Here is a 26,946-nt window from a genome sequence, read left to right as displayed (position 1 = left end):
GTCAAGTCACGGGCTAGCTAGCTAGCTAGTCCACGGACGTCCATGTGTAATGCTACATCTACGAAACATCTACGGACTCACGATCGTGCAGCAGTCCAGGAGGTTGTTTCCGCTTTTTAAGCAATGAATCAAATCTTAACCAATCCGTACACTCCACGTCATCCTGTAACTATTTCCGTAAGCAAATCGTCCGTACGTCTAGGATTACCGGCTTCTGCAGGTCGACCTGGTGGCCACTTCAGTCTCGGCCATTCTGGTCCATTTCAGGGAAGTAGCAGCTAATTAATAAGATTATTAGAAAATTATCGCCATAAACTCCGCTGTTTTTTCGACAATCAGATCACAGTTCAAGCAACAATCAATAAAAGTGCAACAACGCAACCAGCTCTATCACAAGTCTAACCAAACAGACTTCACAGCAACACCACTAAAACTTCCAGCCACAAGAACGACTTCACACCATCGACTATCACTCAACATTCCAGATTTTGAGGCACAAATAACAGTCCACAACCAATACAGCCACATCCAAAACAACCCCAGGATTCAAATTCGCAAAGAGGAGTTCAGCTTCCACTTCTTGTTCTTCCACCCACCAGTCATGCAGAGGCAGCAGCCTTGTATGGTCATAGCCTTCTAGAACCTGCAATTGAGAAATATCAAAGTCAGTACATGAAAGAAATTTATGATGAGTGCAAGAGTTTACAGCAAACAACATGGATGATAGTTCCAGTCAATCTAGTAAGCAAGATGGATGATAGCACATCATTAACTGAATAATGTGGCCAGTCATTTACTTACAAGCAACCCATTATGTCAGATAAGCCAAATAACATAACCAGCAATCTAAATCAACAAAGATGTAAGCTAAGTTGGTCAGCAATGATTTGCAAGAGTACAATCAGGAATTACCATGCACTCCAGCACCCTGCCACTAACGTCAACACAAGCTATGAATTCAGGATGTGCTACTCCCTCCGTCACAGAAAAGCTGTCGGACGGGCATTTTCGCAAAAACACCCCTGAGTAATCTGAGACCAAACCCTCGGTCCTGTCTGACTTCTGCGCCCTCGCCCTCTCACCCTCTCGTCGATTCCGACCGCCGCCGCCGACGCCACAGGCCGCCGGCCGCCTAGCTCCACCCCCTCCCTCTTCCTCTAACGCGCCAAGCCGCCGCCTTTCTCCTACCGCGATGCATCCCTCCCGCTCGCGCGCGTCCTCGCTGCATCCCTCTTCTCCTCGCCGCCAAGCTTTGATTTTTCCCCCACGGTGGCGGAGGGATTTTCAGCGGCGCTGCTTGAATCGAATCGGATGCTCGCGAAGGGGAGCGCATGCTCGCGGCGGGTAGCGGGGATGGAGTGGGCTGCTGGAGTGGGCTGCTGACGGCTGATGGGGTGGGCTGCTGGCGCCGGAGAGCGGCTCCTGTTCATCGTCTCCGTCACCTACGAGCAGCAGCTCAACCAGGTATGCTAGCCCTGGTCCTCATCTCCTCCTTCCAGTCCTCCATGTAGCTGTGTAATGGAGTACTCCTCGCTGCTTCTCTTACTGCTCACTGTAATGGAGTACGGGGATCTTAGTTCAGCTGTGCTCTGTAGTCATCTGGTGGCCGAAGAAGGTTTAATGCAGTACCGTGACCAATAATGGAATACTCTGTAATGGAATATTCTGTATTAGCTATGCTCTGTAGTCATCTGGTGGCCAAATAAGGAGTACCATGACCAGTAATGGATCATTAGCTTTGTTTGGTAAACCTTGCAATTCAATTTGAAAGGTGACTTTGAAGTTTATTTTGTCCTTAACAAAAAAGAGTTCATTTTGGAATTAATCAAACAAGAAAATCCAGTAATGGTTTATTTTTGTGTGTGATTTCTATGTTCCCAAATATGCTATGGTCAAGATTTAACATTTCACCCATTCTTGTTCTTAAGTTGTGATTATTTCCTGTGAGATTATTCCCTGTGAAAGGGATCTTACTCCTCCTGCCTTTTTCTCCATAGAGGATAGAAAGGTGGATGGATGGATGGAGAGGAAGGAATGAAGGAGATGAATAGAGTTCCACATTTTGCGTCTTAAATGAATGGTGCACATTCCTGTAACAGATATGCAAGAACTGATTGCATGTACAGGAATATTTTTGAATACTCCCTCTGTTCCATTCGAATGTATTACAGTCTTGTCATTTTTTCAGATATGGAAGAACTGGAGTACAGTACATGAATGTTGAAGTCATTTTTCAGTTTGTCCCATTTATTTTTAAGTTGGGGCTGATTGTACTCCAGTGGTAATCGTTCTGAATTCATTAGCAACCTTACAGTACCATTTCATTTCAGTTAACAATACTCACTGATTTCATTTCAGGAGTACAAAACTGCAGACAGTTTCGGTTAAAATGATACCAACATGCACAGGTTTCAGTTAAACAGTACCAAGATGCACAGGTTTCAGTGATTCAGCTCACCTTCAGTTCCTGGAGGAGGACGTCGGGGCAGAAGAGGTTGGTTCTGTAGGACACCGGCTGCACAAGGTCGAGGAGAAGGTCAGGATGGGGGAATCTGGCTGTGCTTGAGGGCGAACACGAGGTCGAGGGTGTGCGGGCGGAGAGCCGGAGATGCAGGTGGCCTGCGGGCGGAGATTCAGATGTCGCAGAGGCGGTCGGGAATGGATGCGTGCGGGGGAGAGCGGCTTCAGGGGAAGAGGGGCGAAGTGGCGACTACTTGCTCACCGGCGTGGAGGACTCCGGCGGCGGTGGTGTGAGTGAGCTGCGGCGAGGCCCGCGCTCGGTGCAGGCTGCAGAGGTGGGGGAGAACGCCGACGGAGGAAGGAGCGGGGCTAGCAGGCTTGCCGGTCGCGAGGTCGAGCCGCCCCGTCCATTGTTGCGGCGTCCATTGTTGCGGCGAGGTCCTGCGCCTCCGCGATGCTGGCATCCTCGATGGAGTCCTGGAGGTCGTGCGTGTCCTCGATGGAGTCCGAGCTGGTCGCCTGCAGCAAGCTCTGAATTTAGGGCTGTGAAGAAATGAAAAAATGCGACCAGTAAGATGACAAGTTGAAGATAGTCACAAACATCCCCATTGTGGCAGAAGCCAAATAACGCAATCAGACATGAAAATCAATGAATTAGCTAGCCCCAGTTGGCATTGCAAGCAAGAGCGAGATGGAATTGACACGCACAGGTGTTGTCACTAGCTTGACTGCTTGAGGATGCACTACATTTGAAGGAAATTGTACAGATGGTCCAAGAGCAGCAGCAGCAAATCGTACTTGATGATGACGATGAGGAAATCGGAAGAGGGCCAGCGTGATGAGACCTGCCTCCTTTGCCAGCGTTGAACACGGTAGGAGAGAAGCAGAATATCAACTAGCAAGAGTTGGTGGCTGTGCATGGGGATGTTTTGTGCAGAGCCGAGCAGGTTGGGGGAGGAGTAAAAAAATCCTAGTACTAGCCTGCGACGAGGGAGGAGCAGGTTGCCGTCCAGACCAGACCGATTGGGGATGGATTGGGCCGGCGGATCGAGTGAGATGGGGAGCTTACCATAGCATGGAAGGAGGTGGTCGGGTGAGGTCGACGCGGACTCCGTGGAGAGGGACGAGCAGGCAGGTTGGTTGGCAGGAAGAAGGAGGCCGTCTGCTGGTGGCAGCGAGGCGGTCAGGCCAGCTCGACGGAGCGCCGCCCACGGACGCCCGCCGCGCCGCCGCGGGATCAGTCGTCGTGTGCGGGCGCCGCGCCGCCGCGCCGCCTGAGGGTTGGAGGTTTGGTTGTTTTTTTTTACTCGTAGATGATTTCGGCGTTTCTTGCTTGTGTCCGTCCAGACCAGAGGGGGAAACGGTGCGGGCCGGAACCGCACCACGGGGGAGAAATGGGATGGATCAACGTTTTTTGGTTTTGGGCCCACGTTTCTTGCTTGTGTCCGTCCTGGTCCGGCCGCCTCTGCGCGATCATGGACTTGGCCTTCGACCGCTGCGGCGCGGTGTGCAAGGAAAACGCCGAGACGTTCTACCTCGGTAAACCACTCAAACAACAGTTTTACTAGAACGAGTTCTAGTTTTTTTTTTTTGCGAACGTAGAACGTCTTGTGAAAACAACATTTTTACTAGAACGAGTTCTAGTTAATTACCAGAAGTAATTCATGTGAAAAATTCGTCGATGTCCTTGCAGCGACGCAGCTGATGACGCCGGAGAGGAGGCGCGCGATCTGGGCGATATACGGTAAGATCGACCAACCAACATTACAACCTTCCGGCGATCTGTCGACGGATGCCACCGATCATCATCTAACTGATGGCGATCACGGCGATCGAGCAGTGTGGTGCAGGAGGACGGACGAGCTGGTGGACGGCCCGAACGCGGCGCACACGTCGGCGCTGGCGCTGGACCGGTGGGAGTCGCGCCTCGAGGACGTCTTCGCGGGCCGGCCCTACGACATGCTCGACGCGGCGCTGGCCGACGCCGTCGCCGCGTTCCCCGCCGTCGACGCCCGGCCGTTCCGGGACATGATCGAGGGGATGCGCATGGACCTCGCCAGGTCCCGCTACGCCACCTTCGACGACCTCTACCTCTACTGCTACCGCGTGGCCGGCACCGTCGGGCTCATGACCGTCCCCATCATGGGCGTGTCCCCGGACTCTGAAGCCGACCTTGGGACGGTGTACGCCGGCGCGCTCGCCCTCGGCGTCGCCAACCAGCTCACCAACATCCTCCGAGACGTCGGCGAGGAGTATGTGTTGACTGTGCTCCCAGCTTCAGAATTCGCATGTTCTTGCAGCTTATCTCTGACGCCGATGTTGTGCAGTGCGAGGAGGGGCAGGATCTACCTGCCGCAGGACGAGCTCGCCATGGCCGGCATCTCCGAGGCCGACATCTTCGCCGGCCGCGTCACCGACGAGTGGAGGAGCTTCATGAAGGGACAGATCGCGAGGGCGAGGACCTACTTCCAACAGGCCGAGCAGGGCGCCGCCGAGCTCAACCAGGAGAGCCGATGGCCGGTGCGCGTGACAGCCTATACATCCCATGATGAAATCTCTCTCTTCAGTCAACTGAAAAAAATTACTCGAGAATTCTAAATCTTTCAGCAATGTTATGCAGGTCTGGGCATCTCTGCTTCTGTACCGGCAGATCCTGGACGAGATCGAGGCGAACGACTATGACAACTTCACCAAAAGGGCCTACGTCCCCAAGGCAAAGAAGCTGGCGGCGCTGCCCAAAGCTTACTTCGAATCACTCAGGCCTCCTCCTTCTCAGAGGCACTCATAGTCTGCTCCAGCCCTAACAGTAATAGGGATGAATCACTAGGTAGATCAGCCTGGTCTAATTAGTGTCATTAGTGAACATATTTAGTACTCCTGTAGTACGTAGCAGTGATGTACAGTACAAAATTCAGGCTGATGAGGACATATCACACATGACCTGTGTGTGTGGTGTTGCTGTTGGAAACTTGCGAGTTCCTGGAATGTACATAGTGCTGCAGATGAATTGTATATATGTTAGAGACGAATGTGTATAGTGAAGGTGGAATAAAAACAGATAAGTGATGTGGTTAAGTGGGTCTCTAGGGCCTACATCATGATGATGCTAATTATTCAGTCTACTCAAAGAAGTTGATAGTTCACTACTGCAGCGTCAACAGTAACCGAAATCAGTCACTATGTAGATCAACCTCTCGTTTAATTATAGTGTCTTTAGTGTATATATGTACTGCACTACTATTCCATATACACCAGCTATGCACGGTGCAAATTTAAGACGGGTCCGGAGACGCATGATCTATGTGTGGTGTTGTTGTATAGTAACCTTTGGAGTTTGCAGTGTACAAAATGTGATGACAAATTGTGTGTATGCCAGATAAATGCTGCATAGCTTTTGGATATGGATTACATCATGTTGTCAGCCATTATTTTAGTCTACTCTATCTGAAAATAGCAGTGATTGTAGGAGCATATGAGATGCTGCTCTCATCAGCATAACTGTCAGGTTTGGTTGCCTGGAGAGATCTTGAGCCCATGAGTCAGCATAGCAGTTTTAAAAATGGAACAAGCACAGGTGGCATCGTTAGGTGCTGCAATGATCATAGCATAAGTTCATCGCAATCTTGAACTCAACTTCTTATCTTAAAGTTATACATTTCCTCATTGCTAGACAAAGAAGAAACTATATTTTGCCAGTCCTCTTCAAGTGTAATATTATCGAGCTTAATACAATATGGCCACATTCATTTTTTGCCGCTTGGGCCAGATGAGTCACCTGCTCATGTGGTGTGCGGTCTTGAGACCGGCGTGCTGCGTTGTGTTGTGCGGTTTTTGGACAATTTTCTCATTAATTGGCAAATTTATGGCTTCCTAATAAAAAAAGCAGAGCTTCCACCAGTTGCTTCAAAAAAAATGGCCGCAACGGACATACCATCTCGAGTCCCATCAATTAGGGGTGTAGGCTACAAATACTTGCATCCCTCTTCCAAAGGAGACACGTATGACCACACACAAGAGATTCAGACACCCACAAGTTCACACTCTCCTTCACAACCATCGAGAGACCCCTCTCAAGTGCATAACCATACTCCACACACACTGATTCTCCTTTAACATTTTCCCACCTAGCTGGCAACCTCATCCATTGTACCATTTGAGCACTTTAAACGCTCAGTTAATACAACAACACAACAAATGAAGTAAGGCTTTTATCAGCGACCATCCTGGAGCCTAGTATAAACTCTTGTGTGTCCAACGTAGTTGGCCTGGCCATATGGTATTGGTCACAAGCTCCACCTATATACAAATCTACGACCGGAAATCAAAACCCTTACAAGAAGTGTATGTATTAGCTCCATAATACTAACAAGTCCATAGGGGTGTAACGTGAATTTGCAAGTCCACACTATGGGCAAGCTAATGTATGTATCTCAGATAGCAAGAGTGTCTTGTACCTTATGATATTTGATGTTTTTGTCTTTTGTTGAATATGCACTATTATGTTGTTGTATAGTAACCTTTTAAGTTTTTGCAGTGTACAAAATGTGATGACAAATTATGTGTGTCAGATAAATGTTGCATATGTTGGGATTTGAATTACATCATGTTGTCACCCATTATTTTAGTCTACTCTATCTGAAAATAGCAGTGATTGTATTTGAGATGCTGCTCTATCAGCCTAACTGTCAGGTTTGGTTGCCCGGAGAGATCTCGTGCCCATGAGTCGGCATGGCAGTTTTAAAAATGGAACAAGCACAGGTGGCATCGTTAGGTGCTGCAATGATCATAGCATAAGTTCACCGCAATCTTGAACTCAACTGCTTATCTTAAAGTTATAAATTTCCTCATTGTTAGGCAAAGAAGAAACTATATTTTGCCAGTCCTCTTCAAGTTTAATATTATCGAGCTTAATACGATATGGCCACACTCATCTTTTGCCACTTGGGCCAGATGAGTCGCCTGCTCATGTGGTGCACGGTCTTAGACCGGTGTGTTGCGCTGTTTTGTGCGATTTTCGGCCAGTTTTCTCATTAATTGACATATTTATGTCTTCTTCATCAAAAAAGAGCAGAGCTCTCGCCAGTTGCTAAAAAAAACAATATGACCGCAATGGACATACCATCTCGAGTCCCATCAAATAGGGGTGTAGTGCCATGAACCCGTGGCACCCCTACAAATACTTGCATCCCTCTTCCAAAGGAGACATGTGTGACTATACACAGGAGTTTCACACACCCACAAGTTCACACTATCCTTCACAACTATCGGGAGACCCCTCTTAAGTGCATAACCATAGGATTCTCCTTTAGCATTTTTGCGTCTAGTTGGCCACTTCATCCATTGTACCATTTGAGCACTGTAAACACTCGGTTAATACAATAACACAACAAATGAAGTAGGGCTTTTATCAGCAATTATCCGGAGCCCAGTATAACTCATGTGTGTCTAACGTACTTGGCCCATATGGTATTGGTCACAAGCTCCACTTATATACAAATCTACGACTGGAAATCAAAACCAAAGAGTATGTATTAGCTCCATAATACTAACAAGTCCATATGTGTGTGTGCGTAAATTAGCAAGTCCGCACTATGCACAAGCTAATGTACGTATCTCAGATATCAGGAGTGTCTCACACCTTATAATATTTGATTTTTCGTCTTTTTGTTGAATATGAACTATATTTATGACAATAAAAGCGTAATGTCTAAACTTTTGGTGACATTCTACTTAAACTTATCTCAGGTAAAGAGCCAATCCCCAGCGACAACCCAGGCTCGCTGGTTATCATAACATAGTCACATGGGTAAGCCTTTGTGATGCATTCCTTATTTAGTTTGATTAATGGATCTCTATAATATGCCATTGACAAATAAATTTAAAATGTATAGGCCAGATCACATGTGCAGAACATCCAAAGTGGAAACATCAATGTGATCGTCAATTAATCGTTGGATACGTGGTACAACCCACGGACGGTGCAGAAAATAGCTAAGCTGGCTATTAGGACTGTGGGGTGTGCAAGGCCACGGTTCAAGTCTCCACCCACTAGTTCATTGGAACATACATGTTAACTCAATTATTGCATGACACTACACTATTTTCAAACAATAATCGTGGGGGGCTGGTGCCCCCCCCCCCCCCCCCCTCGACCGCACTCGCTAAGAAAACCTCTTCTTCTTTATATCCTAAATAAGGAAAAGGATAACATGGAACCAAGTTTGGGAGACCACCCGAGAGATGATGGTAACAACTCAACAGTAAACTAACAAATGGGTAATGTGTAACAACCCAAAACTCTCCAATTTTTGGAATGTAAAATTTATAAAATTAAGTTTATTGATTAGTTTTGACGTTATTGAAATTTCGGAAGAAACAAAAACTTTTGTGCACTGTTTTATAATTTACTAAAAAAAATTAACCCAATCAATTTTGGATGTTTAGGTATCATTCATAGAGAATGGAATTTTGTAGCCCGGGCTACATGTAGACCTTTTTTAAACCTATGAAAATTTTATTTCAAACATGTTAAATTTTTTTCGAAAAAACATTGTGATATAGATAATATTGTAATCAGCAAGTGTGTAAATTTTTAGAATGAAATATGTTGTACTTTGGGCTCGGCAAAAATAAAAATTTTGATTTCATGATTGTCGAACAGTAATGAACAGTACGTAAAATCTACATTTTATCATTTTGTGAGATTTTTCCATTTTTACTGAAGAAAAAATATAATATTTTACTCTGAAAATTTACACACCGCTAGATTACAAACATTCTCTACGTGTATATATATTTTTTTAAAAATCTTAAACTAAACAAAAAATTGAATTTTGAAAAAAAAATAAAACAGGGCTACATGTAGCCCACGCTACATTTGAGTTTAAAATAAATTTTATTTTCAAAAAACCAAATCTTTCTTTTTCAGTTGGTGTATTGATTCATTGATTGGAACTAAATTGACGTTTCCTCTCGTTTCATGGTATCAGTATGATTATTCCCAAGTAGTTCCCACGTTGGTCATTCCTGTCTTTTTTGTTTCGAGATCTACATCTTGTTTTCCTTGCATCGCCGCTCAGCCGAAAACGAATTAGTGTTCTCGGCGACCGCCTTGCCGTTGCAACCTTGTCCATATGGCAGGCGGCTGACTGCCAGCTCTTGAACTTAGGGTTTGATTGATGTGAAAACTTCTCAACGAACTAATTCAATGGATTTTTAACAATTTCAGTTTTTTACTATACGATTCTACCCTCAAGAGAATGGTACTCCTTAAATTCTAACACTCTGTGACACTAGGTTGGCTTACCAATCAAGATTAACCATTGGATTAACAAAATGGATTTCTCATAATATCCATCTAGGGGAACTGTAAAAGTCCTATGTTTCAGCAGAGTTCTATAGGTATGCTACTTGGTAGTAGAAAGGTCTCACACCGTTATCTAGTAGCCTGACCAGCAGTGGCGGAGTGTGACCAAAAACAGAGGAGGGGCAAATTGTATTTGGATTTTTTTTAACTATGCACCCAAATTTTCCTGTAATTTTAAGTTTTATTCGTAACAACAAGAGATGATTTTCAAACTTGAAATGCACTTAATTTCTAGATTTACACAGAAATAGACTTAGAACATAAATGAGGGAAATATATTATTTGGCCAAGAACCACTGAAATGGCCAACGAAAATATCTTGATTCATATATGAATTGGCATAGTAAGAGAGTTCTAGTTCTATTTGTAACAAAAAAAAAAGAATATCTAACCCAAGATCCATTTACCGATGGCTAGCAAGCAATGACATCAAGAACAAGTCGATGGCCCAAGCCTCAAGGTAAAACAAAAATATACTGCTGGTAGTAGTACTTCCAGGTGTGAAAAGCAATGTGTGTGGCCAGCAACAATTCAAGAATGAAAAATTGGGCATCATCTTCACGGGTTTATCAATTTTAATTAATCCTCAATTATTATATGTTATTAATTATTGATATTAATTGCTTGGGTTAATGAAGTGGAAGTATATGGGGATGTAGCTCAAATGGTAGAGCACTTATCATGCATGTAAAGAGGCAGGGGGATCGATACCTCCCATCTCCAATTGTTATTTCTTTTTATTTGGCGATTTTTTCTTGTTTTTCTTTCCTGCAAAAAATAAGACCAGTGAAAAACAAAACTGTTGTGGCGCTGCATGGGCTACTGCTTGGGCCTTCAACTGGGTGTTGACAGAAAATACTCCGTCTGCTTGAATATCTTACCTTCTGGTATGGCCCAACAAGATATGGCCTTGGAACACCATATGGCCATATCCCGCGCTCTCCCCCTAATCCCGCCATTATTTCTGCCTCCCCACTTCTCCGATCCATCGCCGCCAGACACCAAATCCGCCGCCGCCGTCGCCGTCGCCGCCGCCGCCGCGATAACAGTCCGGCCGCGGATCAGGGCGGAACAGACCGGAGAGAGTACCAGCCATGGTGATCTCGAGCCAGACCGGCGCCTTCTCCCCCTCGCAGTTCACCCCCTCGAGCACGACGCCGCTGACCGTGAAGCAGATCGCGGCCGCGCAGCTGACCGGCCCCGACGAGGACGGCGTGCCCTTCGTCGTTGACGGCGTCGATACGTCCAAAGTACGGAATCTCCCCCTCTCCTCCCTCTGTCCGTATGTGGCCGAGATTGGGTTCTGATATGGGTTGAGTTGCGGGTGTGCAGATTATGGTCGTGGGGATGGTGAGCGGGAAGGCCGAGAGGGCGACGGACGTGACGTTCACGCTCGACGACGGCACCGGCCGCATCGACTTCATCAGATGGTGAGAGAGTTCTTCTATGGCCGTATGTTCCAAACGTAGTGTAGGCTGTGCAGTTCTAGGCAGTTGTGATTCAGCTGTTATGCCATACTAGATTTGCTGGATGTTCCATACAAGATTAGCTGGATATTCCGTACTAGATTTCTCAAATTTCCAAGTTTAGTTTGCACTAGAATTGTTCTCACAGTATTTGATAGAAATACTATTTTACCATGGAAGTGCAACTATTTTACCATCTCTGATCAATTAACCATTTGATAGAAAGTGGGGTGATATATTACTGTAAAACACTTCAATTGTTTAATTATTCTGACGGTGAGAGAGAGTTTTTCTTGGGAAAATCTCTGGCCTTATGTTCCAAATGTACTGTAGGGTGTGCAGTGTTAGGCAGTTGTGATTCAGCTGTTATTGCTGGGTGCTCCATACTAGATTTGTTTAATCTGCAAGCTTAGTCTGCAGTCTGCACTATAAGTGTTTTTGGTTGTTATCACAGTACATGCAATTCAGTGATGAGAAATCTGCAATTATTTTACCATCTCCGATTAATTAACCATTTGATAGACAGTAGAGATATATTGCAGTAAAACTCTCCAATTGTCTATTCTGAAATGCAGGTTGAGCATCAATATGCGCTATTGAGATTTTACTAGTTAATGAGATATTAGCACATTTTTTGTGATCTTTGGGAATATAATTTATTTAAGTGCTGTCAGTAGGCCCTATTATTGGCTGATGCCATTGCGGCTAATGATATTTGATAGTTTCTGCTATCAACAGTAACTTAGTTTTGTTTGTGGCACAAGATACATGCTTTTGTTATTCATGGGTTCAGCACTTGCAACACCATCCTACTGTTCAGACAAGAGCTTAGTGGCTAATCATGCATGGTAGTATCTGCTGTCAGCAATTGGTATCAGTATCACGATCTTTGGCAATTTGATATGTCTTGCAGGGTGAATGATGCTGCAGATTCTGCTGAAACTGCTGCTATTCAGTACGTCTCAGTTATGACCTTATTTGTGCTTGCCATGCATGCACTAGCTTCATTTGTTTGTTTACCACCTTCCTCTCATAAGGATGATCACCCTTTTCTTGTGCCTGTTCAATAAGGAATGGGATGTATGTTTCCGTCATCGGTACACTCAAGGGACTCCAGGACAAGAAGCGTGCTACTGCTTTCTGTGTCAGGTATTTTTGTTCTTGCAAAATATTATGTTCCACTGATGCAATGAAATTTATGTACTTTTCTTCGATTTCAGACCTGTAACTGATTGCAATGAGGTCCCGCTGCATTTCACTCAGTGCGTACAAATGCATATGGAGAACACAAAATCAATGGTATGCTGCAGTAATAAGTCCCATGCAAACTATAACAGTCTTTTGGTCCTTACTTACAATGCTTGGTTACGATTTTTGTTAATTGCAACGTCTGAATGAATCAAACAACCAAACTCTTCTAGTGTCATCACTTGTCTCGTTCCTACAGTCACAGGTGACCATCGGAACAAATGGATCGGGGACTGATTTGTACACTCAGGTGCTGAATGTTCTCAGTGAACCAGCAAGCATGTAAGTTGCACAGCAACCGTCCTCCCCTTGCCTTATATGAAAAAAAACCTGGATACTTCATCGTCATCCAAATCTGATGCTCTAGTACTTGCCCCGAGTTTGCTATTGAATAGAAGAACTGTTTGTTATGACTCATAATAAGTAGAAACTTTATCTCTTGTAATGAATCTCTAACATTTTCTTCAAACATTTTATTTCTAACCACTCGATTTACTTGACAGTGAGAGTGATCACGGTGTGCATATCGATGAAATTGCCAAGCAACTTGGACTACCAGTAAGCAAGATAGTGTAAGCTTCTCTTCCTCTCACACACATGCCCATGTACATGCTTATACACAATGTATTCTTGCGGGCTAATTTTCATCTCTGCTATGTAGGGACGCCATCAGTTTCCATGTCGATTATGGGCACATCTTCTCCACGATTGACGACTTCCACTACAAGTCAGCATACATCGACTGAGTTTGCAATGGGTCTCGTTGTATGCTTGCATCCATCCTTACCTGTTCAGATAGCCCTTTAGAAACGCAGAGAAGATTCTGTGGGCACACGCCTTTAAATTCCTGTTGAACAAGCTTGATGTGATGTGCTTCATCTAGGAAAACTATGATCAGCGTGGTGACATATGGTCGTTTTGCACAATCAGATGCGATTTGGGGTTGTTTTGTGCTACCATTATCAGTTTATCACGAATCATGATACAGTAATTGTCTAGTCACAAAAGTAGCTAGTTAGCTCTCAAACTCTCTTAAGCATCAATATCGTGATTTCCCATCACCATTGCTATCATATCACAACGCTCTTGTTTGATTGGAAATGGAAAAAAGAATAACAACCTAAAGCAGAGTATTCTGGAAAGCGGAGATCAGACATGGCTACAAGAGCAGGATGAACGCCTCTCTGAACATGTTCATATTTCATTACGTACAGGTTGGTAAACCTTGTAATTCTCACTGAACATAGAGCTGTGCATCTAATTACAGACCACACTGAAGCCTTTACAGATTATTGCAAATCCATATGCACGCGCTCAATTCCTCCTCATGGGAAATCGGGAATAGCGTCGAACACCTGGTGATGCCTAATTCCATCCATGTTCATCGCAAGGGAATTCAGTTCACAGAATATACCAAATGATACGCGCGCGCTCTGCGCACATATGTATGTTAGTTCTTCCTGGAGTCGATGTAGGCCTGGAGCGCCTCCACCTGCTCCCTCGTCGGCGGCCGGTCGTTGTTCTTGATCGACCGGTGCACGTCGTACGTCGTCGCCCCGAAGAACACCAGCCTGCTGAATCGGAGACACCACCAGCGTTAAATTGGATTATAACTAACACCGCGCGTCACCAACGTCGAGGAGAGAGAGAGAGAGAGAGAGAGGACGGCGGCGCCGGCGTGGAGGACGGCGGCGCCGCGCGCGTACCTACCCGGCGGCGAAGAGCGCGATCTGCCTCGGGGCGACGTGCCTGCCCAGCAGCCTCATCTTCCCGCCGCTCGTCTCGTGCCTTGTGTTACCGCCACTTTTCAGCAAGGCCCAGCAAAACTCCCTTCTTTTTCTTTTTTTAACAGGAAAGGGATCCGAAGTTCGCAGAACTGGCATTAATAAACATAATTTTTACAATACGGTAGGAAGGACCAGAATAAAATGGAAATTACAACCATATCCCTCCAATTTGCAAAAAGGAACCCTAGAATAAATTTCAAAACGCCATTAGGTCGTCCTGCCAATCCCGACCTCGCCGGCGATGCATTTACCACCATCGCCGGCCGTGTCCTTGTCGTCGACGAGCAAGGTGATAAGGGCCTCCTGCCGGAGGTTGAAGGAGGGGGCGAGGGCGACAAGCAGATCCGGCGAAGCCTGCAGAAGCCGAAGAAACAGTCGCGCCTCCCGAGAAGCAAGCTAGATTGGATTTTGTAGGTCACCATAAATCCAGCAGCACAAGAGGTCGTCGCAGTAGTTGATGAAGAGACGAGGTCGACGTTGCCAGTCTAGAAGCGGCGAGAAAAATCTGAAGGGGCTCGGAGCAACATCGCCATCTCTCCCATCGCCTCCACGGCAAGAGACATATAGGGACCTGGAGATCCACCAGATCAGACCAAACTCACCGGAGAACTTGGACATTGTCACATGAGCGAAGAACGGCCGCTTGCTCCTGAACTCTCCCTCGCCACCAAGGCCGACCGAGAGTGGAAGGGCAACCGCCAAGATCTTCATGTTCTCCTCCTCGCCGCCTAAAAGAACATCGAGATCTTAGCATATCCAAGCACCGAGCAGAGATCCACCACCAGGAGTTTATTGGAGAAGATGGGGTCGCTTCGCTCCTTGGCCAGCTCCGACCTGGGAGCTGAACTAGAAGCAGCAGCAACCCTACCATGCCCAGGATGTGGCGGAGATCCAGAGCTCCATCTCCACTACGAGGCAAACGCCCAAACGACGGCATCAAACGAAAAACAAGAAAAACACCTAGATCTACACCTAAACTACTCTGGCGCCCACTGAAGACCAACTCCGGCCGGCTAATCCGGTGGAGGCCCGATCAACTCGGGGCGTCGCTCAAGGGTACTGTAGACGAGGAGAGCGGTGAGGGGGAAAGTGTGTTGATCTCGGACATGGTGTTTTGGCTCATAGGCCTAGATGCACCTATTGTAAATTTATTTTAAAATGTTAAAATATTTCGAAATAAAATCCGGAGTGTGCATACTCACATTCTATGTTAGTTCACAAAAGTTTGGCAGAAAAAATATTTTGTTGCACTACGTAAAAAAGACAAATAATGTCTCGCTAAAAGTTATTTTGGAGTGTTGAATTTTTTTCTTTTACACTGGCCACAAAAAAATAATATTTTTCTGTGAAACTTCATGCGTGAATATAGAATGTCTAGATGTACGCCATGATATATTTTTTTCAGAATTTTTTAACATTTTAAAATATGATTTTGAATATTGGCTGCATCAGGCAGAGAAGATTTCCCGTTCATCTCCCCCTTCCTTCCTAGTCCTCCTATCACTCTCACTCTCGACCTTCCTCAATCCTCGCCGCCGGCGGCCCAGCCCCGCCCCAGCCGCCCGCGCACCATCTCCCGCTCCGTCCCCGCGTGCCGCTCCCGCTGCTCGCCGAGCCCGCCCTCCCCGGATCTCCAGCCATGTACGGCGGCGGTAAGATCTCTCGCCCCTGTCCCCCCTCCGCTAAACCCTAAAACCCTCGCCGGAGATCCCCCGCTCAGCTTCGCTCGCTCCTGCAGACGAGGTCTCGGCCATCGTCATCGACGTGGGCTCGTACAGCTGCAAGGCGGGCTACGCCGGCGACGACGCCCCCAAAGCCGTCTTCCCCTCGGTGAGAGACCACGCTCCTCCCGTTACTGCTCTGGAACTGTTCGAATTGCGCTAGGAAACTTCTTCCGTGTTGCGTCGTAGGTCGTGGCCTGGCTGTTTCAGTCCGTTGAATTCGGAGTGGAACCGACTGCTTGTGCTAGATTTGTGTGCACTGCGACCGCGGGGGTTTGTGCTGGTGAATTAGTGCTTCGCTTCCTAGTTCTTGGGTTATTTCAAGTCAATGGCTTCGTATTCTGGTTCAGACATGGTGCGCTAGTTTGAGAGAATGTATAGTGATACCACACCTTATTCGATACCATGATACCACTCTTTACATTTAAATTTGTAAGTGTCAAAAAATTCAGGAACAAATTTGTGGGTGGTCATAAGATGTGTGTTTACATTTCCTAGAAATTGCGGAACCAAATTCAAAATACATGTAGAGAAACAAAAAAAAAAGGGAAATCCAACATGAGCAGTGTCATAGAAAGACAAAACCACAAATAACACTATTCACATAGAAATTTGTCTTTTTTGTTTCTCTTTGTGTATTTCAAACTTTTTGCTGAAATATCTAAGCAATGTAAACACATATCTTGTGAACACCCATAATTTTTTTTGGCACTTACAATTTTTTTTTCAGAAGTGGTATCATAGTATCATGTGAGGTTAGGGATCACTAGTATTTTCCTGTGCTAGTTTGTCAGTTCACGCTATACTGTGTGTCAAATCATAAGTAAATTTTGCAACAGGCGCATCTGACTCTGCAAAATAGAGAGACACATCAATACTAAGTTGGATTCAGGCATTGAATAGACTGCGATAAGAGACTGCACGTACCTGTTGGTTTTAGCGCAGCGTGTGCAATCCTTTTGATCTATCGACAGCAACAAAGTTAGTTCATGATTCAAGCCTGCCTAATAGCCTTGATTTGCCAGAATTAGTGTTAGCTAGTGTTCTTTAATGCGCCATGAGTCGAACGCAAACAAGTAAGTTTCAGGTACTGAAAGTTTCTGCATTGTGACTTGTGCTTTCTAGAGGTTAACTTTACATCTCCCGGGAAGTCTTACAGTTGTGTTTGTGTAGTTCAGTTTATCTACAAGTTGTTAAGTAGGAGAGTATTTTCTGTCTCCCTTAGAATCTGCAGTTAATGTGCTCTTTATTTTTCTTGTATGAAGATTTTCACTCTTGAGCTAGTAGGATTATTGGCCTAATTTGTGCAGTTTGGTAGCAAATCGCTAGCTTCACTCTGTTTCTAATGAAATAATGAAACTACTCATGTAATAACATTCAGAGGAGACAGGAAATACTGTGTGATTTGTACTAAGAAAGGTTTGAATTTGGCCACCTAATGCCATTGTTTGGGTTTAGCACATTTTCTCCACCTTTGCCTGGACACTGCTCAGAAGTTATGCTGCTTTATTGGTTCAAGGGCATGTAAGCTATGTAATTGGGATGTGTTGGCCAGTACAACTTATTGCACTCAGTATCTGTTTTTGAAAAGTTAAGGTTGTTGGTTCAATTGAACAAACCGGAGATACTGATGAAGCTAAGCCAGAGAAGGAGGCTGACTCTGCATCTGATCCTAAGAATGGATCCAAGCCTATGGATGTGGACAAAGCCAAGACAAAGCGCAAGTTTTTTGTTGGTCAAGAACTAGAATTCAGGAGGGATCATATGGAGGTTAGCAACTGCACATTCTAAGGCTGATTTGTTGCTCATGATTTTTTTTACTATATCTTATTGTTTCTCTTCCTCTCCCCACTGAACAGCTCATCTCGCCGATGAAAGATGGAACAATTACTGATTGGGATGTTGTTGACAACATATGGAATCATGCTTTTAGGTAAATTTATGTTTCTTCTTGATGCAGCTCTGTACAATTATCCCCTTCATTGTTTATTGATAATCAGCAATGACATCATTTGAACTAGAATTAAGTTACTATTTTAGGCTTAACAAGGTAGCGTTCTGTGTTTATTTGATATGATTCATTGTTTTCCCTCTTGTTTTATTTAATTCATTGGGATGCTGTGGCTTCTCTAACAACTAGTGTTGATTAAGTACAAAGGATTTACTTGTTATTCTGCTCTGCAATTATTGGAGTTACTATTGCTCAAATATATTGTCACACTCGTTCTATATTTCAGACGGCGGCTATTGATCAATCCTGAAGAGCACCCTATGCTGATAGCAGAGCCATCAACAAATAATGGACAACAAAGAGAGAAGTATATTTTTATGTCTTGTGGTTAAAATATTTATACACTAGGCCATATCAGTTGAAAGAATGCTACTGTTAAAAAGGCCTACATTTGTTGTACTGCATCATCTTCCATGGCTCGTAATAACCTTTCGGTACTAGGATTGGAGAACTCTATTTTGTGTGTGGTGCATGATTGGTTTAATTTGGTGTGGTGGTGGGGTGGGGAGAGCTGAGTCACTGTACTTATAGACACAGTTAAGCCACTGAAATATCTTAACTGACTCATTAGCCATCCAAACATGTCCCAGGCTATCACCTTTCCCTAGCGTGCAACTCATATGAGTCATGACTCTACATACTGAGTTGGTATCCCCACTAGCACCTTTCTTTTTGTTAACACCCTCTACACCCTCTACACCCTCTACATCCTCTTCCCCATATTTCTTTCTCCACTTCCATAGGTGCACATTGACAACATGGACGGCTCACATCCCATGGCAAAGGTGACGTAAATGCACATCGGTGCTGGTACACTCCAGGACTGACAGCGATGGTAGCAGTGACTAAGTGGACTGACTACTCACAGCCTTTCTTCCCTGCACTAGCAACCTCATGGCGATATGAAGAATGCACATTAGTTGTGCGACCCCTTGGCAAGCCTTAACTGCTCCTTCCTCAATGCAGGCTTGGATATTCCATATCTCACTCTTGGTGTTTCCTCTACTGTTCCCTGGGATCAGGTAGTGTCCTAGGGTGTCCTGAACGTGTTGTTACTGATGGCTTGACATTGTGAGAGTCAACTATCATGGAGTTGATGATAAAGACTGCGGAGAAAGTGGTCTGGAAAAGGAGATGACTCATGGGATTAGGTTAATGTAAACAACTATGTTACATGGATATTTTTGCCAGATTGGCAACAGTCAGCATGCCACATTAGCTTGCTGTGCCTGACTGGGCTAGGTGTTACCTGTGCATGTTAATACTGTAGTTATGACGTCATGCCAAATCTATTAGGATAAACTACTAACTACCTTCCGGACATATCAAGACATGAATTGTGGATCAGGCTGTAGAACTTATAAAACTTATAAGGGCTGCTAAGCACACAAGTTAGGCAGAAACAAACACAAGATTGTACTTGTAAATATTCTTTTTGTATGTTTCTATGAAAATTTATCTTCAAACCTGACTCTTATTTCCATGTTTCATAGAGCTGCAGAACTTATGTTTGAGAAGTACAAAGTGCCAGCGCTGTTCCTAGCAAAAAATGCAGTATGTATCTCTCAGAAGCAATCCTTGATGCAACCAGTTTATTATTTTAATTTTTTATTGGGCTGTCAGGTTCTCACATCTTTTGCGTCTGGGCGTGCCACATCTCTGGTGGTTGACAGGTCAGCATTTTCTTGATGATGTTTTATCTCTGCAACCTGCTGTTTTGTTTGTAGATAAATGAATTTCCCTTTTTGCCATGTTAGCCTGATTAGTTTATGACCAAGTACACTTGTCTGATGTCTGCTTGGTTCTTAATCTCCCAGTATACTGTTTTCACCAATAAGTTGCACATAGCACACAGATGTTGTGCAACACCATCTGTGTCAGGTAAAATCTACTCGCGAACAAGTTGGTTCTAACTGCTAATACTGAAATTTCCCGTTTTCAGTTTGCTTGATGTGAGCACCTTAGTCTGAACTTGTGAAACATCTTTCTTGTAGGACCAATGTTCATTTAGTGGAGTTAACTAGACCTTGTTAACATCTTTCTTTTGTTACTAGTAGTCATGCTGATTTTGTGCTTAGGTGACCATCACGATTGCTTAAGTATTTAATAACTGTGTTATTAGACAACAAGCTGGTGTCAAACATGTGCCACCGATTTATTCTATCTTAATTTCACTGCTTTGGGTCTTTTAACTTCTTATCATGAAAAAGATTGCTGGAATATGACAGTGTGATCATGTTTGATACAGTGGTGGCGCGTCTACTGTGGTTTCTGCTGTGCATGATGGTTATGTTTTGCAAAAGGTACGTACGATATTAATATACTCATTTTCAAGGGGTGGTGTACACTACTTGCCTGTATCTAATAATGATGTTCCGTTTTTTCCTTTGTACATTTCATTCGAAAATGTGATTAATCCAAGCTTCAGCATGTGATAAATTAAAGATTTCAAACTGGGATATATGGACCTTGGCACTTTTACCTTGCCTCGTCTGAAGCCTTTTCTTCTATCAGTTTGCTAACTTGTTTTCTTGTGACAGTCTGTGGCAACTTCTCCGATTGGTGGTGAATTTTTAACTGACTGTATGATGAAAAGCTTGGAGAGCAAGGGCGTAGTTGTAAGCTTCTCTCTTGCTTAAAAAGTTTAAATAGTGTACTAGTGTCTGCTATATTTTCATATCCTGTTTGTTCACTTCTCAGATTAGGCCCCGGTATTCATTTAAGAAGAAGGAAGTGAGCCCTGGAGATTATAAGGTGTAGTTTATATAACAATATTGAAATCTTTTTCTTGTCTGCTTGTGATTCCTTCGGACCAAGAGATAACTCTTTATACCATTTGATGTGTCCCTTTGTTGAAACTCAATTGTATAATTGAATGTGAGCTGAGCATTGGTATATTTGAAGTTCAACACAACATTAAAAAAGGAGGGGCAAAATATTCGATATATTTATCCGACCATGGTAAGACGTGATGGGCTGGTATCTGATCTCTAGGAAATCCATGTCTGACAGAAAGTGAGAGAGCCTGCTAGGTGGCCTCACTACCCCCTCTTGTTTATTTCTCTTCTGTCACCAAATTAAGTAACGCCACATGGCATAGGTCTGTAGATAGACCCTGAATACCATTTTGGTATTTCCAATATCATCAAGTAGCGCTTTTCTGTTCATATCAATATTCATAGGTACATGATGCTTGGTCGTCCTCTGGACTATCTATCTTGCCCTTTTAGTATTGGTATATTTATTCGTATTTATGTGGTTATGTAAGTTTCTGAGTTTTCTGTGTTAATCAATTAACCATTATGCATTATGTAACCGATTACTGGCATTCTTGTACATCTAAAAGCCCGAAACAATACACTAGACAAATATAAGGGAAACTATGTGGTGTATATTCTCATTATTCTGTGAACCCATGTTTGTCTTTTCAGGTCGTAGATCTTGATTTTCCGAACACGACCGATAGTTACAGGTTGTACTGCATGGTATGTTCATTGGAAAATTTGTATTCTTGTTTTGCTTTGTTGATTTCTGTCTGAATGTTTTTAATGTTGATGCTTACTGTGTCTCACAGAGAGCTATTGCTAGCGACATCAAGGAGTCAGTTTCCAGAGTCCCAGATACTCCCTTTGATGGTATGACAGTTAGAAATTACCTTATTTCTGTGATTGTTTAGCTCTGCTGTATTAACCCGTAAGCTTGGATAATACTGTTTCCACCATACTAACCTGTATGCACAATCTAAGGAATATGCTATTAGTTCAGATTATCCATTAGTATTCTTATATGCAGACAGCCATACTATAGGTGGCCTTTTTATGAACTTCGTATGTCTGTCACCATTATGTTTGTTCATTTGGCTGATTTGACACACCTCTTTGTGTGCTTTAAGCATTATCTTGCTTTATGTTCCTCTGTTTACTTTCCCTTTTCTATTTCCATGCAGAAGTGGCATATGCAAATGTTCCCACAACTTCGTATGAGCTTCCAGATGGGCAGTAAGTTAGACACATATTTGTTTCCAATCCGATTAATTTTATTTTATTACCAATGAAATAAGGAATGCATGGAGGTCAGCGATCCATGTGCCAGAACCTTAGTTACTCGCTTTTTTTCTTCTTTTTTTTTTCTCCTTGTTTTGGTTTCTTTTTTCTATTGAGTTTCATATCTAGCCTACCCCAAGTTGCTTGGGAAAAAGGCTTTGATGTTGTTTGTACCAATGAAATAAGGAATATGGGCTAGTAGATAAGTCATTAGAGGAGTATATCCGATGCATCTTGCCTACTTACTCGATTGTGCATGCCTCTTCAGTTAACCGTAGAAATGGTCATGACAAATTTTGTTGTTTACCAGTTAACGTAAAATCAATATATCACACCACTGAAAATTGCAGTTTGGTAACCACAAAGGTTCAACCCAAATTCCGATGTAATGAAAGCCCAAAAATAGAATGGGAAAATCTATAAGTCACAGTTTACTGGTATCTGCTCATGTGCCACATTTTGGTGGAGCCTTGAGTTGTGATTTTGAAGCCTGATAGGCCTTATCAATATATCATGATTCAGCTACTACAGTGATTGTAGATTATTTCATGCCTAGACACGGTGTTTCGATTTTGGATGCACAATGCACGATAAGATGTTGCGATTCTGATGTCTCCACTTTCTCTGTTGCTGTTATGCAATTTTGTGTTAAATATGTAGTTTGTGTTTATACTGTTCAAGATCTTATAACTTATATATCTTCTATCTGAGCAGAACTATTGAAGTTGGTGCAGATAGATTCAAGATTCCTGACATTTTGTTCAATCCATATCTTTCTCAGGTGAGTGGGAAAAGTATAATTTTCTGTGTGCATGTACATACTTGGTCACGATTTGTGCTAGTGGTAAATTACACTACCTGGAACAGAACAAGTTAATTTCTTTCTTCTTCAGTATATATATGCTATTGAATAAAAAAAAAATCTGTTGGACCTAGCTGACTTGTCTGCACCCTCCCTCACGTACACTAACATTGTGATCAACAGACTATTCCTGGCGTCAATGGATTTGGAGATTCCACTTCAATTCGTGGACTTCCACGGATGGTGAGTTAAGTTATGGGTACTATACTGTTGTGCAACTTAGACCTTTCTTCATGCTAATGAAGTTGCTGCCACCATTGTTTTTCATCAGGTACTTGAAAGTGTAAATAGGTGTGATGTTGACATTCGTAAGGAGCTACTCAGCAGCATCTTGGTAAGGACATTAATTCTAGTGCTGCATTGTGTTACTTCTCTCTACATGTTCCCATGCATGAGCTTTGTGAAAGAACTTGTGTAACGTAGTCTTTGATTGTCCTGTTATGTTTTGTTAATGCAATTCTAACATCTGCAAACTTGTATTCTTGATAGCTTTCTGGTGGCTCATCATCGATTCTGCAGTTAAAGGAGCGCCTAGAAAAGGAAGTAATGGAGGTAAACAAATAAATAACTGAACAAGTTACTCAGAGTATTTTACATTTTCACCGTATATTTCATTTTAGAATATGAGCATTCAACCTTTAACCACCAGCATAACACAAGCATTTAGACTTCCCACATGGAAATGATATCAGTTTTTTTATTATCATCAAAAGGTTTTCTACCTTGTAATTTTTTTTATGCAATGATATGTATTAGAGTTTGGCAAAGATATTTTAAAAGCTTTGCTATGTATTAATTTCATTCAGTAGCTTATTGCTTTGTACTCATTCGTGTACAGATCAGGGGGCGGTATTCTTATTCCTTGGCTCGCCACTTATGAAACAAAACTAGATATTTTTTAGACAGGCTTTCCACCTTATTTCTGTGATCTTACTTGAAAATAAAAGATAAAATGGACCTCATGTATATTTTGGTTAGTGACTAGTGATTACAGGATATTTCATAAAAATGAGACTCATGGTTAGGTCTGTTGATAATGTTTCATTGGTCTTGATTTTGCTAGTTAGTGAACATATGATTACAATGTAGGGATTAAAGTTGCTGATAATATTTCCTGAATCTCCGCAAGTCTTATTCTTATATGTAACCCAATGGCTGCAGGAGTCCCCTCAAAATGCTCGTGTAAAGGTTTTGGCAAGTGGAAATGCAACAGAGAGGCGATTCAGGTTAGGCTACTACATTTGCTCGTGTTTGTATGTCCTTGCCAAATTGCACTGCCTATGCTCAATGGATCCTCGTAGCAGCAGAGCAGTTTCAATGTGTTGCCACTGGGAAGTAGAAGTATTTTTTCTTTTTCTTTTTGCTGTTTTGAGTACATTAGTAGTTTAACACTGCCTAGAAATACCCTTCCCCAGACCCCACAATGTGTAAGAGCTTTCAGCACTGGGTGCACCCTTTTTTAGCAGTTTAACACAAGGGATTGGTGTCAAAGTTGACTGAAAGCATGCTAATTGCCATGCCGGTAAAACTTATCGTGACCATAGGGAAGGGCCACCCCAGAAAAAATTGCATGCTGAGTCAGGGACTGGTTCTGTATGGACGTGTGACCTCTGAGATTCATCTAGTAGATGCTCATTGACATTGCTGATATATTTATATTTTGAGTGCAGTGTTTGGATTGGAGGTAGCATTCTTGCATCTCTTGGGTCGTTCCAGCAGATGTGGTTCTCCAAGGCAGAGTAAGTTTGGTATTATAGGTTATGCTTGCCCTGCTTGTCACAGGCAGTCGTCACCTAACAATATGTATCTCGCAAACAGGTATGAAGAGCATGGCGTTTCCTATATCCAAAGGAAATGCCCATGAAATGGTGGAACATGCTACTTACTCAAGCTTTGTGCTGCCGAAAGATGCACCTGGGCGCCTAACCGGTTAGATGCAGGCGACGGCACTACCTTATTACCACTACCTTGATAGCTATTCTCTGGAGATATTTATTCATGTCATGACTAAATTAGTTCTTAGGTCTGTGGTGCAACTTGAGAACAAACTCATTAATGGTAGATACTAGCACATGTGCAAATTATTTTCATCGGTGATGTTAAAATGTAACTGAGTTACTCTCTAGGCTCAGTTGTATCCTAGAGTGAAATATTTAGCCATTTAGTTGTCTGGTTCCTGAATCTTTACCTGATTGACTATCTGAGTTAGCCATGACAAACATATATTTAACTTGTGATTTCCAGGTGGCGTCTGTCATTTTTTTGTCAGTGGCATTTCACAGTATTTGTTCCCATTGGGGATCTTTGATTATCAACTATGCAAGTAGGTTTACAATTTATTTGGATATTAGAGTTTGATGATGGGCAGATGCAGCAGATGTGCTACACCTCAAATGTGGCAAATAGTTTCGATCAATTTCTTTTAAAGGTGAGATAACAACGGTAATTCTATTCGGCCCCGGTCATCTACCAAAAAAAAATATTTTGAAATGTTGAAATTTTTTGACAAAAAATTCTACATGTCATTTGTCAAGTTTTGCGAGGAACCAATATGTTTTCTGGTCTGTGTAAAAAAGAGAAAACTTATCTTCTAAAAAGATTTATTTTTAGCATTGAATTTATCTTTTACACACGCCATACGACAAATTTATTTTTCATGAAACAACTTTGTGAGTGTGTAGCACATGAAGAAGAAGATGTATGTTCGAATTTTTTGTTTTAATTTTTTAGTATTTATGTAACATGCATTTCAAAATAAAGAGAGCATATATTTTCATGTACTAAAACACCACTTCCAGATAACGAGTTCTTCGTACGTAGAGGTGACGTAGTGATACATAAACACTCATCTGTGCGTGTTTAAAAAAGAAAAGTCATCTGTGCATTCATTAGCGGCCCCTAGCCGTCCCTTCATTAGTGTACATTCTGGTTCAGCTGGAGTGCTATGGTGCATGTCGATCGGGCGATCGTAGAGTTGACCTAGTGATGGTGGAACGAAGACACGCAACTATCCGTCTTGCAGAACAAGAATTAGAGCAACTATCCGTCTTCCAGAACCAGCAAGCCAGCTAGTTCCTACGCCTCCGACAAAGCAAAAACTGGAGGCACACCATTTTTGATAAACTATAGCTTCTCATGAAACTAAGCACATGCTATAAAATCTCGTAAAGATAAGAATCAAATAATTCTATAAAGATGATTTCAAGAATGCAAAGATTTGAGCTCTCTTCCCACGATACAATTAAATTACTCACTCTAGAGCCTTCCTACGTCTATCATTCCTAAAATTCTTTCTCCCAACTAAGAACATAAAACCAGTAAAAACAAAAACCTACCAAGGTTAAACCTTTGCCTCGCGCATTTCACTTGAGTTTGACGATGAAGATCTTGTCCACCTCAAGATTAAATACCTTTCTTGATTGCGTTTACATGGTGAAGTTTCGCTAATTGCTCCCACATACTCGACTATGGTAGAGCCCCTTCTTAGGCACATCTTCACATGTCTATTATCAACCTAGCTTAATAATTGCAAGCATCAAGGATATGAGCTTCTTCGAGATGGCTCATCTTGATCTTGAATTCTCAACCTTGATAATGACCATACCTTGATGTCATCTTCTCATGTGCTGTATGAGATCTTCCTTTTAGTGCAAGCCCATAGAGAAAATCCCAAACCGCATAGAAACACCATATACATATATATCATGGGTTAGTTCACAAAGCACATTTGACATTTACTTACAATACCATGAGGTCACCTGATCCCACTTGGTACATCATGCAACTTGGAGTGTCGAGTAGCTTGAATCCATTCTTTGCACTCTATATTGAGCAACCTCATATCAGTTCTTCTTTCATCATTATCACGATGTATTCAAAATAAAAATGATTGCTCATTCAATAGTATTTCACAGACATGCTTCCAGTAGGCTCTATTGGAGATATGCCCGAGAGGTAATACTAAAATTGCTAGAATCTCTAA

The 26,946-nt window shown here is 43.0% G+C and overlaps 4 protein-coding genes and 1 long non-coding RNA gene across 7 annotated transcripts; 3 read left to right on the top strand and 2 right to left on the bottom strand.

The window, feature by feature from the left end:
* Positions 1-340: 340 nt before the first annotated feature.
* Positions 341-3,669, bottom strand: LOC127302901 (uncharacterized). 3 transcript variants are annotated; one of them, XM_051333622.2, is made up of 4 exons: positions 3,530-3,663; positions 2,723-2,979; positions 2,459-2,619; positions 341-643 (listed from the first exon to the last, which is right to left on the bottom strand). In XM_051333622.2, the coding sequence occupies exons 1-4, from the start codon at positions 3,535-3,537 to the stop codon at positions 470-472; spliced, it is 600 nt and encodes a 199-aa protein (XP_051189582.1). In that variant the 5' UTR covers positions 3,538-3,663; the 3' UTR covers positions 341-469. The 3 variants fall into 3 exon arrangements, 2 of the variants coding, with proteins under 2 accessions (XP_051189582.1, XP_051189581.1); XM_051333621.1 differs by having other exon boundaries at positions 2,723-3,003; positions 3,530-3,661; XR_011745816.1 differs by having other exon boundaries at positions 2,459-2,979; positions 3,530-3,669.
* Positions 3,670-3,773: 104 nt separating this feature from the next.
* Positions 3,774-5,554, top strand: LOC127302899 (phytoene synthase 2, chloroplastic). The gene is made up of 5 exons (XM_051333620.2): positions 3,774-3,999; positions 4,154-4,204; positions 4,301-4,712; positions 4,788-4,980; positions 5,081-5,554. The coding sequence occupies exons 1-5, from the start codon at positions 3,774-3,776 to the stop codon at positions 5,246-5,248; spliced, it is 1,050 nt and encodes a 349-aa protein (XP_051189580.1). The 3' UTR covers positions 5,249-5,554.
* Positions 5,555-10,770: 5,216 nt separating this feature from the next.
* Positions 10,771-13,502, top strand: LOC127302897 (replication protein A 32 kDa subunit A). The gene is made up of 8 exons (XM_051333612.1): positions 10,771-11,076; positions 11,159-11,256; positions 12,206-12,247; positions 12,364-12,441; positions 12,513-12,591; positions 12,740-12,822; positions 13,044-13,112; positions 13,202-13,502. The coding sequence occupies exons 1-8, from the start codon at positions 10,921-10,923 to the stop codon at positions 13,284-13,286; spliced, it is 690 nt and encodes a 229-aa protein (XP_051189572.1). The 5' UTR covers positions 10,771-10,920; the 3' UTR covers positions 13,287-13,502.
* Positions 13,503-13,696: 194 nt separating this feature from the next.
* On the bottom strand, positions 13,697-14,385 carry LOC127302898 (uncharacterized). The gene is made up of 2 exons (XR_007853157.1): positions 14,251-14,385; positions 13,697-14,114 (listed from the first exon to the last, which is right to left on the bottom strand). It is a non-coding gene; the product is annotated as an uncharacterized lncRNA (long non-coding RNA).
* A 1,400-nt stretch (positions 14,386-15,785) lies between these two features.
* Positions 15,786-25,221, top strand: LOC127302895 (actin-related protein 4). Its single transcript, XM_051333611.1, has 20 exons — positions 15,786-15,979; positions 16,066-16,157; positions 17,645-17,818; positions 17,908-17,981; positions 18,286-18,366; positions 19,553-19,613; positions 19,683-19,732; positions 20,308-20,362; positions 20,600-20,677; positions 20,760-20,813; positions 21,491-21,544; positions 21,634-21,694; positions 22,006-22,057; positions 22,817-22,883; positions 23,088-23,147; positions 23,236-23,298; positions 23,454-23,516; positions 24,126-24,190; positions 24,635-24,703; positions 24,783-25,221. The coding sequence occupies exons 1-20, from the start codon at positions 15,967-15,969 to the stop codon at positions 24,826-24,828; spliced, it is 1,332 nt and encodes a 443-aa protein (XP_051189571.1). The 5' UTR covers positions 15,786-15,966; the 3' UTR covers positions 24,829-25,221.
* The last annotated feature ends 1,725 nt before the right edge of the window (positions 25,222-26,946 follow it).

The sequence above is a fragment of the Lolium perenne genome, chromosome 5 (assembly GCF_019359855.2).
Source record: "Lolium perenne isolate Kyuss_39 chromosome 5, Kyuss_2.0, whole genome shotgun sequence".
NCBI classification, from domain to species: Eukaryota; Viridiplantae; Streptophyta; class Magnoliopsida; order Poales; family Poaceae; genus Lolium; species Lolium perenne.
Note: the sequence above shows the minus strand (reverse complement) of the source record. Positions and strands in the feature narration are given on the sequence as shown.

What these genes read in the sequence shown, in the direction of transcription:
- LOC127302901 (XM_051333621.1), bottom strand. An exon ending in CGCCGGAGTCCTCCACGCCG is followed by an intron (nt 2,620 to 2,722) that starts GTGAGCAAGTAG and finishes CTCCGCCCGCAG; the next exon opens with GCCACCTGCATCTCCGGCTC. An exon ending in TCCTCCTCCAGGAACTGAAG is followed by an intron (nt 644 to 2,458) that starts GTGAGCTGAATC and finishes TCTCAATTGCAG; the next exon opens with GTTCTAGAAGGCTATGACCA.
- LOC127302899 (XM_051333620.2), top strand. Translation starts at nt 3,774, where the DNA reads ATGATTTCGGCGTTTCTTGCTTGTGTCCGTCCAGACCAGAGGGGGAAA. An exon ending in CGCCGAGACGTTCTACCTCG is followed by an intron (nt 4,000 to 4,153) that starts GTAAACCACTCA and finishes ATGTCCTTGCAG; the next exon opens with CGACGCAGCTGATGACGCCG. An exon ending in ACCAGGAGAGCCGATGGCCG is followed by an intron (nt 4,981 to 5,080) that starts GTGCGCGTGACA and finishes AATGTTATGCAG; the next exon opens with GTCTGGGCATCTCTGCTTCT.
- LOC127302897 (XM_051333612.1), top strand. Translation starts at nt 10,921, where the DNA reads ATGGTGATCTCGAGCCAGACCGGCGCCTTCTCCCCCTCGCAGTTCACC. An exon ending in ACGGCGTCGATACGTCCAAA is followed by an intron (nt 11,077 to 11,158) that starts GTACGGAATCTC and finishes GCGGGTGTGCAG; the next exon opens with ATTATGGTCGTGGGGATGGT. An exon ending in TGGAGAACACAAAATCAATG is followed by an intron (nt 12,592 to 12,739) that starts GTATGCTGCAGT and finishes TCGTTCCTACAG; the next exon opens with TCACAGGTGACCATCGGAAC.
- LOC127302895 (XM_051333611.1), top strand. An exon ending in ACATCTCTGGTGGTTGACAG is followed by an intron (nt 19,733 to 20,307) that starts GTCAGCATTTTC and finishes TGTTTGATACAG; the next exon opens with TGGTGGCGCGTCTACTGTGG. An exon ending in TAGAAAAGGAAGTAATGGAG is followed by an intron (nt 23,517 to 24,125) that starts GTAAACAAATAA and finishes CAATGGCTGCAG; the next exon opens with GAGTCCCCTCAAAATGCTCG.